The 20,572-nt window shown below is 39.2% G+C and overlaps 1 protein-coding gene across 2 annotated transcripts in view; it reads right to left on the bottom strand.

The window, feature by feature from the left end:
• Positions 1-20,572, bottom strand: part of cgnb (cingulin b) — a 68,467-nt gene that overhangs the window by 36,765 nt on the left and 11,130 nt on the right. For both annotated transcript variants that reach the window (XM_066674664.1, XM_066674665.1), the window contains exon 2: positions 1,288-2,388. In XM_066674664.1, coding sequence (XP_066530761.1) covers positions 1,288-2,379 — 1,092 coding nt within the window. In that variant the 5' untranslated portion in view covers positions 2,380-2,388. The remainder of the gene's footprint in view (positions 1-1,287; positions 2,389-20,572) is intronic.

Genomic DNA, 20,572 nt, shown 5'->3' with positions numbered 1-20,572 from the left:
CACTGCAAAAATTGCTCAGCATTTGTTTGAGGAGCATTAAAGAGAGCCCAAAGGGTTGACTTGGATTGAAAAACCCCAGATTTCAATCTGATGGAGTACCTTTGGGATGTGCTGGATAAACAAAGTTCACCTCATCAAGTTCCTCTAAAATGGAACATTTTACATCAAACCCAAAGATGAAAACAAACACAGGAAAGAATGAGCAAGACACAAAGAAAATAAGTGAAGTAAATGGATCTTGGAGTCAGAGAATCCAATACAACAGCTAAAGACAGGCACAGGATAGTAACCAGAGAAACATGATACTACAGAAGGAAAAAAAAAAAAAAAAACAGACACAGGACATAAATAAAAGGTATACATATGTTAATCATAAGACTAAAAACTAAAAAGCAACACATAACAGAGAACAGAAGAACTTGCAACAAGGACATAACAGGCAAAAAACTAATTAAAGATTATATATTAGACTATAAATCACCAATAACAGACAAACAATGAGACCGAGAAGCATTTGGAACATTCACCTGCACAGAAAGGGCATATCTAGGGAAAAAACTTGAAATGGGCATAAAGAACACAACAAGCAATAAAGAAAAACACAAAAATATGGCGAGAACTGCAAGTTTGCAGTGCAGAGTTACTAAAACATTAACTTAAATATAAAATTATATGTTTTAATATATTGTCACTGCCAAAAAAAAAAAAAAAAAAAAAACAGAACATATATCTCTATTTTAATAGGTTTTTAGTTTATTACATCTGATGAATTGACCAGTAGAAATGCTCCAAAAAACTTTAAATAAATAAAAAGTTTTTCCATTGCACTGAAAGCTAAGAATGTTTTTCCTCTTCTCCTATAAAAGTTATCATTTTCGAGATGCATTTTTTTTTGACAACAAAGCTTTGAAGCTTCTCCAACAGATGGCACAAGCAGCTTCCATATAGCATCTTAATTAATATTTGAATCATTTTTAAATTGAACATACATATTTATTTTGCATCTTTATTTAAAATCATGCCATACTAATTTGTGTCCAGTGGTTAAAGAGCTTATTAATCGGAACTAAACATGTGGTCTGTTTCCCAATAGTTAAACATGATTTAGAATGTAGTAAGTTTATCTAATGCAGTTTTATAAACATCTGCTGAAAGTAGAAAAAGGCCCGAAAACAGACTAAAGCAGAATTGTGATGACTAGCAGTAGACAAAGATGTAGACAACAGCTATGCACTGAATTTTCGGAGACCTAAAAGAATAGAACCTAAAGTCTACATGAATGCTTACCGGTTTCTGTGGTATAGCAGGTGTCAATTCCTTGGCAACAAAGTTCTTTGGTGACTGATTGAATGTGAGTGGCTTGGAGGCAGGAACAGTAGGAACCTTGGCTACAGAAGTTGAGCTTCGTCCAAGACTGCTGTAGGCTGTAGGTTTGGGAGAGTTAAGAGTGGTGGTGGTGGGGGGGGTAACCATAGGAGCATAGGGGTTTACAGCTGGAGAGGAGGGAGGCTCTTCTTTCTCTTCCTTGAAGCTATCCACACTGCGAGAGCGCTTTTGCTCATCAAACTGTAGTCGTGTTCTAGCTCGAGAACGACCCCTAGTCTGAATTACTGTGCTGGCTGGGCTATTGCTGTTAAATTTATTGATGAGTTTATTAATAGGGGCTAAAGATTTGGTGTCAATGGCTTCAACTGGCTCTTCTTTAGATGTGGCAGGTTTAAGATTTTCAGGAAAAGATTCTGCAGAGGTACCTTTATTCCCACTCAGAGGTCCATTCACCCCTGCCCCATTCACAGCTGTACCAATATCATTCAAGCCCACCCGCCTAAGCCCTGCTTCATTTAGTTCTTCTGAATCTTTCTTCTCCAAGCTGCTGGATTTAGGGGCAGAGATTGGCTTTTCTGCAGTGGCTCTCTCCACTTCTCCTTGACTCCCTGCTTGTCCATCACCAGGTGGTCTCCTCAAAGGACTCCCAAATTCAACAGCCTCTTCCTCAGGTGAGCTCGGTTCCCCTATACTGCCATAAGGGTTAGGAGTCTGTGCCCCATCTCTCTGAGAAGCAGACAGGCTGTCGAATGTAGAAGAATGTCTAGGATCAGGAGACTGTGCCTGAGGTTGAGTTTTCAGTTGTACCCCATAAGAGTCGCCCTTCTTTCCGTCCTTCAGTACCACGTATGGCTGCCCTGAGATGCCCTGAACCCTTACTGCAACTCCATACTTACTAGATTGAGGTGTACCACCACCTCCAGCACCACCTACTGCTCCAGTGCCTCGACTTCTCTCTACATAGCCTCCACCTGTGTCATCCAAGTCTTTGATAAAGCGGATCTGTACGCCATAGTCCAGAGGAAGCTTTCTGTCTGCAGAAAGGGAGCTCATTGCAGCTCACTGTAAAGACAAGGTCACATGAAGGTAATGAGTTAACTTCTGCTTTGTATGATATGCATTAGTAACAAATAAAACAATTAAGTGGGTGTAGGCTGTTTGCTTTAGCCTTGTTCAGCAATGTTACCTGCAGGCTACATACACAAATTAATCAGGCTTAGGTAATGGGTTTTTTTTTCCCCTGAAGGCTATGTAACAGGCTTCTGTTACATTTTATTTGCCAAATAATGCATAGAAAATGAATGAAAAACTTTTTCCGTTTCAAATAAAGAACATTCATCACAATTCTTTAGAAACTAAACAAATCATGTAATCGAATTTAAACCCAATTATTTTAACTTGATTCAACTGTTTTGGTATGCCTTGGAATATACAGGGTCATTCCGTTTATATGGATACACCTTGATAAAATGAGAATGGTTGGTGATATTAACTTCCTACTTGTGGCACATTAGTATATGGGAGGGGGAAAACTTTTCAAGATGGGTGGTGACTATGGTGGCCATTTTGAAGTCTGCAATTTTGGATCCAACTTTTGTTTTTTTCCAATGGGAAGAGGGTCATATGACACATCAAACATATTGGGAATTTCACAAGAAAATTCTAACAAAATTTTAACATAACTTTATTCTTTCGTGAGTTACTTACAAGTTTCTGACCACTTATAAAATGTGTTCAAAGTGCTGCCCATTGTGTTGGATCATCAATACAACTCTCTTCTCTCACTCTTCACACATTGATAGCGTCACCGCAGGAGAAATGCTAGCACAGGCTTCCAGTATCCGTAGTTTCAGGTGCTGCACATCTCGTATCTTCACAGCATAGACAATTTCCTTCAGATGACCCCAAAGATAAAAGTCTAAGGGGGTCAGACCGGGAGACCATGGGGGCCATTCAACTGGGCCACGACAACCAATCCACTTTCCAGGAAACTGTTCATCTAGGAATGCTCAGACCTGACACCCATAATATGGTGGGGCACCATCTTGTTGGAAAAACTCATGGAACGTGCCAGCTTCAGTGCATAAAGAGGAAAACACATCATCATGTAGCAATTTCGCATATCCAGTGGCCTTGAGGTTTCCACTGATGAAGAATGGCCCCACTATTTTGTACCCAATATACCACACCATACCATCAATTTTTTTGTTCCAACAGTCTTGGAGAGATCTATCCAATGTGGGTTAGTGTCAGACCAATAGCGGTGGTTTTGTTTGTTAACTTCATCATTCACATAAAAGTTTGCCTCATCACTGAACAAAATCTTCTGTGTAAACAGAGGGTCCTGTTACAATTTTTGTTTTGCCCATTCTGCAAATTCAGGGAGATGGGAGGTCTCATAGGGCGCCTTGCATTGAAATCTGCTGCAATGACCCGGTTACTGCGTTTACCAGACATCAACACAATTACTATCCATTCCTAACGTGTTAACCTCTGCGACATGTCAATGGCTTTAAACAAAGAGAAACTTGTAAATAACTCATGAAAGAATAAAGTTACATTAAAACCAAGTTGGATCCAAAATGGCCGCCATGGTCACCACCCATCTTGAAAAGCTTTCCCCCTCCCATATATTAATGTGCCACAAACAGGAAGTTAATATCACCAACCATTCCCATTTTATTAAGGTGCATCCATATACATGACCCACCCTGTATTTATAAATAATGAACAGACATGTTTTTGGGGTGCTGCTTAAAATGAATTATTGGAATAAAGACAATAAAAACATCACAAGATGTTTAAAATGGCTTGATTATTTTACCGTGGCAAAAAAAAATATGGAAAAATGCTATATTGTTAGATTCCTCTAAATTGTCAACCATTATAATTCAACATACTTGAAAAAAGTTTGCTAGTTGGCAAGGGGAGGGACAGGTTGATTTGAAACAGGTGGTGGAGGTGGGGGGTGTCACCACTCATCACAAAACCATGTCTCTCAGGAATCTCTGGCTCAATGGCAGTGGTAAACTCTCTGTTATTGTGTATTCACGTGTTGTTTTAGATTGTGGACTAAACACAGCTCCGCGCTCCAGTTCTCACAGATCAGTTTTACTTGTTGCACGTTCTGCTTTTATTGGAAATTTTCATCGGCCATAAACCCAAGGAGCATATACACCTCTTCAGAACACCTAGAGGTAAAGTTACAAGCTGCCGGTGTGAGTCTGATAAAAATAAATGTGAATGCTGCTGTAACTTGAGATTGTACAAGCAGCGATTTTGTGCTGGATTTGAATGAGTTCTGCATTTTGTGGTGACAGACATGTTGGTCTGGTCAGTCAGTGCTCTGCAGGGTTTATACGTCACTTACTCTGCACAGTTGTGCATATTATATATATATATATATATATATATATATATATATATATATATATATATATATATATATATATATTAGGGACTGGGGCAAAAAAATAAAATAAAATAAACCCATAACATGATTGTGACCTAACAAACTAATCAATATTTCAAAACATTTTTTATGGAAGATCCATGGGTCTCAGAAGATAAGGACCATGTAGACTATTAGCAACAAGTCGAAAAGCATGTTAGCAAGTCGAAAAGTTTTGTCATGGTATGTGATCATGTCAAAAGTGAATTACCTGTTATGGCACTCTTACTGCTAAAATGTACTTTAAAACAACACATGCTACCTTTACTGTATTTTATCTAATTTATATTTCAACAAGAAAATGCAAAACCATTCTGCATGAATTATCTGTGCCTGTAGTCATGTCCTGTTAGGGTTGCAAAGGGGTGCAAAATTTCTGATACATTTCCCGTAATTTACCGGTAACATTCCATGGAAATTTTGGGAACTTTGGGAATTTATTGAAATTAATAATAGGAAATATTGGATAATTTAAAGGAACTATATTGTACACTATCATCAATGTACCCATTTTTGGCAAAAGTAGACATGAAACCATAACAATACAAATAATAGCTGATGCACTTGGCATTCTTCTATTGAATTAAATGACAAAGTGTAAAAACACTAAAGCTAATGGTTTTCAAAATGTTAAATAAATAATTAAAAAGTATTAATTCTTGGTTACTGAAATCCGCTGAGACAAAAAAATATAAGTAGCTAGATTATGCTAGCCTAGGAAAGCTAACCTCTTGCTAGCCTTTTAGTCTTGGTAAACTAGTCTCTTAAATGAAATTGCTCATTAAGCTTTTCTGATTTACCAGATAGCAAACAACTGTGAGATTACACCTTGATTTAATTGTTGCTTAAATATTTCAGTGCTATTATTTTAAATTGTAAATTTTGCAACCTTACGTCCTGTGCCCAATAAAGAATCTATGTGATGTGTTTTGAAATTCAAAATGCTAAAACTAAGGGCCTGTACTCTTGCACATCTTAACATTTGTTCAAAGGAAAAGTGAGACAAAATAAGACAGATGTGTCAGTAGGTCAAGACTGTTCTCATTCGTCAGTATTTCATACAGCTTATCCCTAATGCTTCGACAACTGTTACAATATAAATTTAGAACTAATATTTTAAACCGGCAATCAGTATTTTGCCCAAATAGTGAAACAAATAATCCAAAATACATGCTTTGGAATCCTAGGACCTTGAAGAGAGCCTGGGGCAAATCATCCTACTATCCAAAAGCATCAGAGCATAAAATATCTGCAGCTATAGCTAGGGCTCTAGCTCATTTTTCTCCCTCTCATCCACTCACCCTACCCTTTTATCTTCTCAGCAAGCTTGCTCAACCCCTGTGTTTGTTTTGCTTGGTTTATACGCATCTGCACTCTACACACAAGCCTGCTGGTCCTAGTGTGAATGTGAGAGTATATATTTGGTAAAGACAACGTTCAATCAAAAAACACTTGTATAAAATTCAGAAGATTTTTCCTCACCACTTGTTAGCTCTTCAGTCTGTTTGTTTGCTGGAAGTGGCCTTATGTGTATACAAAGCCCCGGTATGGAGAGAAATTTGTGCCAATTTGAAAAAGAAATCACTGCAGTAGAACAATGTAATATGCAATCCACACATCATTGCTTTTCCAAACTAAAATGAAGAATGCATGCCAAAATTAAAAAACAAAACGGCTATTACATTATTTTCACGTTTCTTGACATCTTTACTGAAAAACAGTATACGAGGATTTGAATTTTAAAAATTACATGCTGAACTAGTGTCAGAATACAGTCACCTCAAAATGTAATCAGTACAAAACTGTATTGCTTTACATCATGAGGCACTTCAAAAATTAACGTCTAATTGCAAAGCAATACATGTTATACATAAATTGATTTAATGCCGCTGTGTCTATTACGAGAAAAAATACGTGTCGACTTCCATTTGAAGAATCAAATGCTGAATGTGTGTCAGAATTTAACACAAACCACCAAAAAATGCAATCAGCTCAATTGTATTCAAAGCCCTCCCGCTCTGAATGCATGTTTGTGCAGAACAGTCAGAAATGAGTGTATTCGTGAACGTGAACTCGCACGCAGGGAATTAGCTTTGGCTGACTGACCAGAGAAGAGCCAATTCGGTTGCCTAGCTACAAGAAGAATCTAGCTCCGTATTCCTGGTACGACATTATATGACAGAGAGAGATGTCTGTGAGACTTGACTTCATGACAGTACTGTATATCTGAATTACACTCAGCATCAGGTAGGGGGTGCTCAGGAGACAAAAAAGCCCATTCTTACATTGTATTCCTTTAAAAGACAATGACTTACTAAATTTCAAATGTACAGTGTTGGACTGTTGTGCTAAAATGTGATTTTTTAAAATTAGGATCCAGGTTCCAAGCTGGGATTTTAAAATGGCCAGCTGGTATGACACTACAAGTGCAACTGCTAATGAACCTCAATAGTCATTGCAGAATCCTGGCCCGGAACTTAGACCAAAGTCCAGAATTTAAAACATCTGGTATATAGTATACAATATCTCCCGCCTCACTGCATAATACACAATGTAGGTCATAAAATAATGGTTTCATACCTGAAAAAGTGCATTGTATTAAACCATGTATACTCAGCTATAAGTTTGATGTCCTCCAGTCTAACATTGTGTACAGTCTGTGTAGTAATTTTATATAGTCTGTGAATTGCACTACATAGACAGTAGGTTACTATTTTGTACAGAGCCACATTTTAGAGAATTTACTCTCTTACCATTTCCCATAGGATTGCGGAACAATAGTGTCCATTACCATGTTCAAAATCTACTGCTTCCAAGTATGCATTGTGGATCTCTTAGTCAATTTTGACACTTGTACCTTTGAATATTCCCATTTTAGCCAAGATTATGCTAAAGTTAAAAGTGAGAAACTTACATATAGTTGGTAAAAATATACTGAAGCATAATCTTGGCTAAAATAATTAGATATGATAACAAAACACATGAAAAGCAAAGCTGCTCCTCAATCCCAGGCACATGCCACATTACACACTGAAGTGCTATTGAGACCACATCCCCTGCACAGCATATGTCCAGATGATTTCTAGAAACCTGACACTCTCCACACATTTAAAACAAAGGACTACCTAAGGGCAGGTAAGTGCACCATTGGGATGCTGCCTTAATTTTTAAAACATGGGTTTATAGGCCTTTTAAAAATCAACACCTCTCTCTTATGGTTATGCATACATTAACTAGACTCAACCAGCAAATGGCAAATAATTCCAAAGCGACATGCAAATGACCTACATGGCAATACAAAAGTATTGTTATGTACTACAACTTTTAAAATAAAACACATTTCGATGTGTGACCCCAAATCCAGTTCAAAATCAATGTCGGTCAGTGTTTGTTTGCTTGCCTATTCCCACATTTCCTGAGAGCTACCCAGTTACTGATGGACCCAGCACATATTTACTAATCAATCAGTAACCTCTTGGCTATCAATAAATAACAAATTGTTATGGGAAGCTGGGTTACATTGTAACAAGTTGCTGTCCAGACGTTTGACCTAATCTGTTGCAAAAAATTTTTTTTAGTATTTTTAGTAGTTTAAAAATTATATTTTGTGCTGAACTGTGCTGATGAATGGCCAAAAAGTCTAAACGCTGCAAGATGCTTGAGGAATACTGCTTTACAAAGCCCAAATTTGACTTTGTTGATGTAAGATAACAATGAGCATACAACTACCACAGAACCAGTAATGAGTCAATTGATTCTAGTTTTACAGGTCATTCTGGCTACATTCACACTGCAGTAGAAGTGGGCCAAAGGCATTGTACATACAGTATGTCAGATTGTTTTCAGTGATGTTACATTTTATTACCTGTGTTACACATCACTCTGGAACTAACCCTTATCTGCAAAACACCCTCTACAAAACACTCACAACCAAAGGCAAATCTTAGATCAGATCTTCATCAACTTTTAATATTAAACCAAAATGAGCTGCTGGCTTACATAAAAATAAAAGGATACAATTTGTTTATGTACTTAATATAGAATGTCATTAAATATAAAAATGAAGCTCAGTTTTATTTACATATGTAAAAGCACAGACAGTAATTCATTGATGAACCAGTGATACATACTGAACAATGACATTTGATTCTAGTGAACCTTAGATGCCTAGGCTTTATCTTGGAGATAAACAGGATTTTGCTGTATATCCCAAACCAAACTCACAAGCATGATCTTAGTAAGAGCATACACATTTAAGATAAAAATGTACAGAATCAAGTTCATGGCATTTATCATATGAACTATTTATTAGGTGTACATTTCCAGTGAATAATGGTACAAAAAATACTTTGACCAAAAATAAATAAATAAATACATTTAAAAAAATGAACTTGAAACTTGAAAGTGAACTTAAAGTAAATACAGTCAGTAGTTAATACTCCAGCTGGTCAATGACATTTCACACTTTATTATGGTAGGACACTGTTTATAATTGACTTGATAAATAAAGCTTTTTAGTAATAAAGGTTTTATTTTACAGATGTATATTTAATAGCCAAATATATTGCTCACTGAGCTGGCAGGTCAACCCTCCCCCAACACATTTCTCAAATGTCACATAACATTGCTACATAGCTTTTTACAGGCTGCAATTGTCAAATTTCAAACTGTAGACGAAAAAAATATGGTTAACATTTTATTATTATTATTATTATTATTATTATTTTAAACAACAGGAATTGAAAAATATCAGGAGAAAATTCAAGGTGCTATGCCAAAAATATTATAACAAGTTAAAGGTGCCATAGAATTTAAGTCTTTATTTACCTTGCATAGTTGATTAAGGTGAGTACATGTTAATGTGAACCTCAAACAATGTGGCATTCAAATGCAAATCCTGCATTATCAAATGGTCTAACATTAATGCACCCAACCATTTCCAGCATTCATTTTCCCATGCAGCACAGTGTAAGAAAGTGTAATGTTTGCTAATAAGTGTTCTTAAAATTATCTTAAATTAATTGTTCTTTTAATTTAACTTTGCTTTGGCTGTTTATTTTCTGCTCCTGATTCTGTGTATGTAGTGCATTTAAAAGGTGACATTAACAAAAAATGTTTTTGTTTTTTTTTTAAATAAAACTGAGGATATTCCTCATCATTTGCTAGCTCTCCAGCGTGCTCCTGTAAATGGGTTAAAAAATTAAATAAAAAAAAATAACCCTCTCCAGGCTCCGGTTTCCTCCCACAGTCCAAAAACACACGTTGCAGGTGGATTGGCGACTCGAAAGTGTCCGTAGGTGTGAGTGAATGTGTGTGTGTCTGTGTTGCCCTGTGAAGGACTGGCGTCCCCTCCAGGGTGTATTCCCGCCTTGCGCCCAATGATTCCAGGTAGGCTCTGGACCCCCCGTGACCCTAAATTGGATAAGCGGTTACAGATAATGGATGGAACCCTCTCCAGTATGTTTTTAGACAATAGGGAGGACTTGAAAAGCATGAACTGAGATGAGGAAATTGCTCTATTCTTGCTCCTTAAGAGGAAATATTGACTTATTTGATGTAAATGGAACTGACTAAACTCAGAAGAGCACTAACTGCATGAAACTAAAAACACAGACAAATTACATTAAAAAATAAATAAATACCTCAATTTGCAAATGAGTTTCTGTGGTAATTCAAACAGTGAAAAAACTTGCAGACAAGTTAAATTTCAGCCATGTACAAACAACATTCATAGCCTTAAATATACACTTATACTCGATTCTTTTGGAATTCTCTTGGGGAAAAAAAGAAAGAGACCAAAATTACGCAGACAGACCTAAGCCTTTGGGGGGTTGGCATTACACAATTTCAGATTTTATCATTGGGCGACAAATGTATGGATTATACAGTATTGGCTCCAAGATAACCACCCCCTCTCTGGCTTCATTTGGAGGCTGTTTCTTCTACACCTGCATCTCTAACAGCCCTAGTGTGTTCGTTAATTAAGGGCCCAAACTCAGCATTAAAGCAAAATATTATGATTAAATCCACCCTGAAAATTTTGAAACTATTTAGGAATAACTTCGAATTTCTATTTTTTTGTACACTGATCCCCATTTTAGCCCATCCTTATTTTCTTCCATCACTGATTGACAACACTTAAGATTTGGTCCACATGTGATACTGGATTGATAAAAGATTTGTATATCGATGTTTTTGCATCCTTTTAAAAAGTAGCTTAAAAATATTCATTATCCAAAACACTTTTAAAAAAAAAAAAAAAAAAAAAAAAAAAAAAGATACCCGCAGGTTCGCATCTTTGTTCGAAACACTATTTCACAAGTATCTGTGCCACAATATGCCAGGAGTTTCACTTCTAGAAACAAGTTCTTCTATCACAAATTCCCTTTACAAAGGGTTTTATCTCATTGATTTATGAACAAATTAATCTGCTGCGGATGCCTTTTCTTGACCAAATTAAATCTCTTTGGGAAGCTGAATTGACCAAACTGACCAATCCCAAGCGAGGTATGGGACAGGGCTCTGAAGAAGATGCATAATATTTCAATACGTGCAAGACACAGCCTCATTCAGTGTAAAATAATTAATCACTTCCAATTCATTAAGCTGAGACTTGCCCATATTGATACATATATATTTTGTTCCAACTTGCAATAGATGTCATCAAGCTGCAGCAAATCATCTTCATTTTTGGTCTTGCCCCTTATTACATTCATTTCGGACTTAGACTTTCCAATCTATTCTGATATTTTAGATCACCAAATTGAGCCCAACATTTTCATTGCCTTATTTATGCCACTTTTCCACTGCACGGAACCTACATGACTTTTCCACTGGTCAAATCTGGTACCTTGTCCCTTGAACCGGGTAACTTTTCAGTCCCAGTTCATTTGGGGTTCCAACCATGCCGAGTAGGTACTAAATGGTGACGTGTAAATCCTGCAGAGTGCTGAGTGGCCAGAGCCATGTCAATCACCAAAAATGCAGAACTCATTCAAATCCAGCACAAACGCGCCACTAGTAAAATCTCGTAAATTACAGCAGATTTCACTTTTTTTTTTTATCTGACTCAAAATGGCAGCTCGTAACTCTAAGTTGAGGTGTTTAGAAGAGGTTTACATACAAGCTTTAAGTGTGCTGGGCCATGTCAAGTCATGTAGAGCCAGACCCAGTGTTTGCCTCGCCACAGGTTATGTATAGACACATCCAGTGTAAATAGAGTGTAGCATATTGACAGGAAAATTTTAATAAATGGTTCTTAATATGATACAACCTGGACATTTTGACAATAATTAGGAAAAATTAACAGTGGCATGCAGTGGCGTAGTTTGTTTCCAGAAACCAGATTCCATGATAAAATATGCCCACAACTAAAAGGTCATTCATTCTTGAGCCGACATGTCTAAATAGCTTTGTTTTTGGGTTTACTTTTTTATATTTTGGAGAAAACATGTTTTTTAATCAGACTAATACAGCCAGATGTTTAAATGCTCCATGACTCGTTCCTTACAGTTGCAGTGACCAAATAAAAAAAAACAATTTGTTGGTTATGCAAAACCTCATCTAGACATTTTCACCCTGACAATCATATTAACATTATAGAGCAATACAGAACAAAATCATTCTATGGCACATTTAAAAGAGGTATAATAACATTATCACTTTCACGCAGTGCATTAATGTAATTTATTCCACCTAGATATAGACGCATATAGCCAGCAATCTAATCAACAAAAGCAGGAAATTAGTTTTGCCAAGCTATGGTATAAATATCAGGTTGTCTGACTTTCATTTGCTAGAGCTCAGACAGAACTGACAGCAGAAATGAACACGTCACTGCTGCAAGGAATGTTGTTGGACAGGAGCATCAGGTCTCTGTACATCTACCACATCCAGCCTTGTACACAAACATACGCACACATTTGCTGCTTTGTTTGTGGAAATGAAGATGAAGGAGGCAAGTTTCACCATCATTTACACTGGATGGTTGTCAACTGATATAACAGACTGATTCAAACTACTGGAAGGACACTAGCATCATTATTCACTACTGGAAAAATGCATTAACAGAAAAAAACATGGAATTGTTGTGCAGCTTAAAAGGAACACTTGGGAGTATTTTAGAATTACAGCTTCAAAATAATTGTGATGCTTACTAGTTAATTATAACAGAGTCTCTGTGTTTGTTACTCTCAGTTCAGCACAGCAGAAACAGCACTACATAATTTTGGAGGAGAGTAGGTAGTTTACAGTATATGACAGGCACTCCAGGGCAAAAAAGTGCAAATTCACAGAAAACATTGTCTGAGTCCAGTCAATGTAGCCAGCCAACAGCACGCGGCCTGGCCGGTGCAGGGAAAGAGCTGGAGAATCTGAGTCTAAGGACCCACATTCCCAGAATCCTCAGGAACAATTAGCACCAACCTGCTTCAGCTGTGCTATGCTGCATATAAAGCCAGACTCAAACACAAGCCAATGTCCCACATTTTTGTAGGAGTGAACAATGGAATAGCAAAAGAGAAAACAACAATAAAAGAAAAATTTGAAAGAGAAGATAAAACTGAAAAGAGAAAAGGATGATAAGATGCTGCTAGAGTTTTGGCTCTTTGTGAACCTGGAGAAGTCCTTCTTCCACATAGATACTGTCGTTTTTAGGGTTTGGGGACTGGGAATGTCTGTCTATCAAGCTGGCATTTGAGAAGTGGAGGCACTAGCTGGAGGGGGCTGAACATCCCTTCCTTGTCTAGACAGATCATAAGAACTTGGCCTATATAAAGCAGGCTAAATGACTGAACCCTAGGGTCCAAAGGGCCCTATTCTTTGAGGATTTTCAGTTCCTGTTGTCATATAGGCCTGGTTCCAAGAACACCAAACCAGATGCATTGTCCTGATGGAGAATTCACTTATTTATAGATCAGGCATGGGACATTTCCACAGAGGTAAAAATATAAAGACATGTGACTGCAATAAACAAATAATATAGAAAATATGTGACTGTAATAATCAAATGATATAAAGACATGAGAATTATTTTAAACAAATGAGTTTTGTGGCAGAGGATATTAGAATGGTCAAAGGTACTGGAGTTCATAACTCAGGCCTGAACTCTGTAGAAAAGAAGGAGAATGGTGTAGCATGGGACTGTCTGGTACGGTGTGATATATGACATCTTTAGAAGATAAGGATACCTTCTTAGTTGGACTCCTATGATATACTGCATCCTTAAGGAGACAAGGGTACCATTTAATTGGGGTCCTATGGAATACAACCTAATAGGAGGGGCGAGATGACCTCACCCCAAAAAGTGTATGTAAACTGTGGTTTTCAGTATCTCATTGTGAGTGAGTCTGTAGGAGGCTTCTGAGACTGCTCTCCAATGCTTTAAGAAAATAAAGAGCCTGCTGATCTTCCAAGAAGTCGTCTTCGTCTTTCAAGTATTTTTAAAAAAGAACTAGAAACTTTTATTTGAACTTATTCTTTTAAGTATTATAGTTTAGACTAGATATAAGATTAATACGTCGTGGTAACGACAGTCCAGACAATGGGATCTCTCTGGAACAGATCCCTCAACAGAGCCCATTTTTCCTGGCTCCTCAAATTGTAGCCCCACTCTGCTGGGAAACAGAGGAGGCCAATTGCATGGCTCTTGGACAGGAACTGAACCCTGGAGGTGGTCTTCCTTGATGATAGCATCACAGTCCATCTTGAGGTCATGCAGTAGCAACGCTCCTCTCCATTTTCTGGCCACCATGGCATTGGTGTTCCACCGTCATCAATTTTGATGGCCAGGGATGGAGGTGGTGGTAAGGACTTGTATGGACTTGGCCTAAGTATGGGTGAAGTATCCCTGGTAGTCGAGACCTAGGGTCCTTGCTTCTTGACATGGCTTCTTGTGAGGTGTGAGCAAGAAACAAGGTCCCGACCACCAGGGTTACTTCAGCCATTACCAATCTCATCCCATCCATGGTCCCATATATCCTTGGAAATTGTGATGAGTCTTTGTCCTTCCAAAAGATACACAAAAATCCTGGGGGTCGGAGACAGGTTGTCCAAGGCGTGTAAATTCCTACCCCTGCCAAAACTTCAGCCAACATGTTGTCAGGGTGCACACCCAGTGATCTGGACGGTTCTGGAAGGCTTTGTCAGTTAACCACCCTGGGTCCAATGGACAGACTGAAAGGGTCAACCAGGCCCCCCTTTAGCAACAATTAGCACCAACCAGCTTCAGCTGTGTGTGACCCACTAAAAGGAAAGTGACCCACTAAAAAAGGCATTTACCTCAATCTTAGACTCTATTGGTATTACTCAAAATGTAACAGGGCCTACACACTACTGCAGCCACACTTTAGACTTAGTTCTGACACTAGGTCTTAACATTGACAAAATTAATATCTTACCGCAATCCTCAGCAATCTCCGATCATTACTTAATTTCATATGAGCTACGTTTTAGCCATAATATATGTAAGAACCCTCGCTATTCTACAAGGCGTATAATAAAACCATCTACCACCCTACAATTTATAGAAAACCTACCAGAACTATCGACCCCAGTTCCAACTCCATCAGACCCAATGGACCTAGATGTACTAACTGATTACCTAAAAAATACCTGTCGATCTACTTTAGAAAAGGTAGCACCACTTAAACATAAAAGTATAAGACAGAAAAAGCTCGCACCATGGTATAATGATAAGACCCGTACTTTAAAACAAACATTACGAAAACTAGAGCGGAAATGGCGATCAACCAAGCTTGAAGTGTTCCATTCTGCCTGGAAGGACAGCCTTATAGAGTATAGAAATGCCCTCACTAAAGCTCGCTCAGCATATCTGGCCTCGCTGATCTCCCATAATAAAATAATCCGAGAGCACTGTTTAGTGTGTTTTCTAGAATTACAAAAAATCAAGCAGGTTCTGAACAACTAATTCCAGCAACTCTCACCAGTAAAGATTTTATGGACTTTTTTAATAATAAAATTGAGAATATTAGACAACAAACTCAAGCCACAGGATCAAATCCATCCTGGCTGCCACCCGATGTGAATGATATAAAACATAATATAACTGTAAAAGAAAGACTTGAAACCTTTTACCCACTCCCACAATTAGAACTAGAGAAGATTATCACCTCCGCAAACTGTACAACTTGCACACTTGATGCAATTCCCACAAAGTTGCTCAAAGAAGTACTACCAGCTATTATTGATCCTCTTTTAACTATAGTAAACCCCTTAGTCATCCCTCATCCCTTAGTCTGGGCCATGTACCCAAAGCTTTTAAACTAGCAGTTATTAAACCTATAATCAAGAAACCAAATCTTGATGCTAGTACACTGTCTAATTACAGGCCTATTTCTAATTCGCCATTTCTGTCCAAGATCTTAGAAAGAGCTGTGGCCCAACAACTTAGTTCATATCTACATAAGAATCATATATATGAAAAATTCCAATCTGGATTCAGGCAACATCATAGTACAGAGACAGCTCTAGTCAAGATAACAAATGATCTTCTTCTTGCCTCTGATCAAGGCCATGTATCCCTGTTGGTGCTTCTTGACCTAAGCGCAGCCTTCGATACAATAGACCACAATATTCTCATAGAAAGCTTAGAAAACATGGTTGGAATCACAGGGACAGCCCTATTATGGTTCAAATCTTACTTAACGGAACGTTATCATTTCGTAAAAGTAAACAATCTAAATTCAAATTATTCTAAAGTAAGATTTGGAATTCCACAAGGCTCTATTTTAGGACCATTATTATTTACAAAGCAGTTTTCCACCAACACTGTATATGGTGGGGGTGGGGAACTGTTGACCTCGACTGGGGACGTCACCAGACGGTGGAAGGAATACTTCGAGGATCTTCTCAATCCCATCAGCACGTCTTCCACAGAGGAAGCAGAGCTTGGGGACCCCGGGGGGGGGGCTCGTCTATCACTGGGGCTGAAGTGGCCAAGGTGGTAGGGAAACTCCTTGGCGGTAGGGCCCCGGGGGTGGATGAGGTTCACCCCGGGTTCCTCAAGGCTCTGGATGTTGTGGGGCTGTCCTGGTTGACACGTCTTTGCAACATCACGTGGACATCGGGGGCAGTGCCTCTGGACTGGCAGACTGGGGTGGTGGTTGGACTCCGTCAGGGCTGCCCGTTGTCACCAGTTCTGTTCACAATTTTTATGGACAGAATTTCTCGGCGTAGCCAAGTGGCGGAGGGTGTCCGGTTTGGTGGTCTCAGGATTCCATGTCTGCTTTTTGCAGATGATGTGGTCTTGTTGGCTTCATCGAGCCGGGACCTCCAGCTCTTGCTGGACCAGTTTGCAGCCGAGTGTGAAGCAGTAGGGATGAGGATCAGTACCTCCAAGTCCGAGTCCATGGTACTCAGTCGGAAAAGGGTGGAGTGCTCTCTCCAGGTTGGAAGGGAGATCCTGCCTCAAGTGGAGGAGTTTAAATACCTCGGAGTCTTGTTCACAAGTGAGGGAAAGATGGAGCGTGAGATTGACAGGCGGATCGGTGCAGCGTCAGCAGTAATGCGGGCTCTGTACCGGTCCGTTGTGGTGAAGAAAGAGCTGAGCAGAAAAGCAAAGCTCTCGATTTACCGTTCAATCTACGTCCCAACCCTCACCTATGGTCACGAGCTTTGGGTAGTGACCGAAAGAACGAGATCGCGGGTACAAGCGGCTGAAATGAGTTTTCTCCGCAGGATGTCTGGACTCTCCCTTAGAGATAGGGTTAGGAGCTCGGACATCCGGGAGAGACTCGGAGTGGAGCCGCTGCTCCTCCACGTCGAGAGGAGCCAGTTGAGGTGGTTCGGGCATCTGGTTCGGATGCCTCCTGGACGCCTTCTTGGAGAGGTGTTCCGGGCATGTCCAATGGGGAGGAGGCCCCGGGGCAGACCAAGAACACGCTGGAGAGACTATATGTCTCGACTGGCCTGGGAACGCCTCGGTATACCCCCGGAGGAGCTGGCGTCGGTGGCTGGGGAGAGGGAGGTCTGGGTTTCTTTGCTCCGACTGCTTCCCCCGCGACCCGGACCCGGATAAGCGGTGGATAATGAATGGATGGATGGATGGATGGATATTATTTACATTTTACATGTTACCGCTAGGCACAGTTATAAGAAACCATGACATTAACTTTCACTGTTACGCAGACGACACACAATTGTATATTTCAGCCAAGCCCGATGACAAACACAGATTAAAGAAAATAGAGGACTGTGTAAAAGACGTGAAAGGCTGGATGTTGCGTAACTTCCTCCTTCTAAACAGCAACAAAACAGAGGTCCTGCTTTTGGGTCCAAAAGTGGCAAGAAATAAATTATCAGATTTAATTTTAAATCTCACTGACTTTCCAGTTGACCAAAGTCTTGGTGTCATAATTGACCCGGATTTATCATTTGATCAACACATAGGTAGTATCACTAGGACAGCTTTTTTACATCTTCGCAATATTGCTAAGATTAGAAATGCCTTATCCCTTCAGGACGCAGAAACATTAGTACATGCCTTTATTACTTCAAGGCTTGACTACTGTAACGCACTACTGTCAGGATGCACCAGCAGCAATTTAAGAAAACTTCAACTAGTTCAAAATGCTGCAGCTAGGGTCCTCACTAAAACTAGAAAATTTGAACATATCAGCCCAGTTTTATCATCACTTCATTGGCTGACTGTTAAATTCCGCATTGACTACAAAATTTTGTTATTAACATATAAAGCTCTACATGGGATTGCTCCTGAATATCTTCAAGATACAATTTCCTATTATGAGCCTCCACGTTCACTCAGATCACAGAATACTGGATTTTTAATTGTTCCCAGAATTCAGAAGGCCTCAGCTGGGGGAAGAGCCTTTTCTTATAAAGCCCCCAAACTCTGGAATGATCTTCCAGAAAATTTTCGGGACTCGGACACAGTCGCAATCTTCAAATCTAGGCTAAAAACTCATTTGTCTAGTTTATCTTTTGGTAGGTAATGCTCCCCCATAGATAAAGGCGGCAGATTCGGGGGGGTCCATGGACACAGGGAATTATAGTAAACTGAGACGCTGGTGCTGTCGTCCTGTCGCTTCTCGCGATCACTCAGGTTTGTTGACGGTGGAGCGGAGGGATGCCAGTGTTTCAGGATGCTCCCGTGTCTGTGTCCCCTCCTGGTTCTCTCCTTTTAGTTAAAGCTGTCATAGTCAGATCTGCCGGAGTCATTAGCCACACTCTGGAAATTTTCATATTTTCTACTTTACAAACACAAAACAGTTCAAAACTAATTCCATCCCTTTACATCTTTCCGAGTAAACAACTGCCCACCTGTCTGTCTGGACACTGATGGATGACTGTCGAGACCCTCCTCCACCAGCTGCCCACGCTCCAGCAACCACCAAGTGCCTTGAAGCTGTCCCTACACTGAAGTTCTCATGGACTACTAACTATCACCACCAGTAGATTGACAAGAGGAGGATGGGTCACCCCTTGTGAGCCTTGGTTCCTCCCAAGGTTTCTTCCTCAGCTGGGGGAGTTTTTCCTTGCCACTGTCGCCCCTGGCTTGCTCACTTGAGGGTTTTACATTTGTTTTTACATTTCATGTCAAATCTTTGTCTTACTGGAATTCTGTGAAGCTGCTTTGTGACAACATCAGTTGTGAAAAGCGCTATATAAATAAATTTGATTTGATGCTACATAGAGGTGCTGGTCATAAAATTAGAATACCATGAAAAAAGTTTTTTTTATTTCAGTAATTCTATTCAAAAAGGGAAATATGTATAGTATACTCAATACAATTTTCAATTGTTAATTTCTTTTAATTTGATGATTATAACTGACAACTAATGAAAACCCCAAATTCAGTATTTCAGAAAATTAAAATATTCTTAAAAGGATCAATATTGAAGTCACCTAGTGCCATACTCTAATCAGCTAATTAACTCAAAAGACCTTTAACGGCCTTAAAATGGTCTCTCAGTCTAGTTCTGTAGGCTACGCAATCATGGGGAAGACTGCTGACTTGACAGTTGTCCAAAAGACGACCATTGACACCTTACACAAGCAGGGCAAGACACAAAATGTCATTGCTAAAGAGGCTGGCTGTTCACAGAGCTCTGTGTCCAAGCACATTAGAGGTGAAGGAAAGAAAAAGATGTATTAGAAAAACGTGTACAAGCAATAGGGATAACTGCACCCTGGAGAGGATTGTGAAACAAAACCCATTCAAAAATGTGGGGGAGATTCACAAAAACTGGACTGCAGCTGGGGTCAGTGCTTCAAGACCCACCACACAGAGATGTATGCAAGACATGGGTTTCAGCTGTTGTATTCCTTGTGTCAAGCCATTCTTGAACAAGAGACAGCGTCAAAAGTGTCTCACCTGGGCTAAAGACAAAAAGGACTGAACTGCTGCTGAGAGGTCCAAAGTTATGTTGTCTGATGAAAGTAAATTTTGCATTTCCTTTTGAAATCAAGGTCCCAGAGTCTGCAGGAAGAGAGCAGAGGCACAGAATCTACATTGCTTGAGGTACAGTGTAAAGTTTCCATAGGTGCCATCTCATCTGATGTTGTTGATCCACTGTTTTGAGGTCCAAGGTTAACCCAGCCGTCTACCAGGAAGTTTTAGAGTACATCATGCTTCCTGCTGCTGACCAACTTTACAGAGATGCAGATTTCATTTTCCAACAGGACTTGGCATCAAAATCCTTTTTTTGTATTGGTTTTAAGTAATATTCTAATTTTCTGAGATACTGAACTTGGGGTTTTCATTGGTTGTCAGTTATAATCATCAAATTAAAATAAACACTTGAAATATATCAGTCT

This window comes from Hoplias malabaricus, chromosome 6, assembly GCF_029633855.1.
Source record: "Hoplias malabaricus isolate fHopMal1 chromosome 6, fHopMal1.hap1, whole genome shotgun sequence".
Classification (NCBI taxonomy): Eukaryota; Metazoa; Chordata; class Actinopteri; order Characiformes; family Erythrinidae; genus Hoplias; species Hoplias malabaricus.
This window is presented reverse-complemented; position numbering and strand designations above follow the sequence as displayed.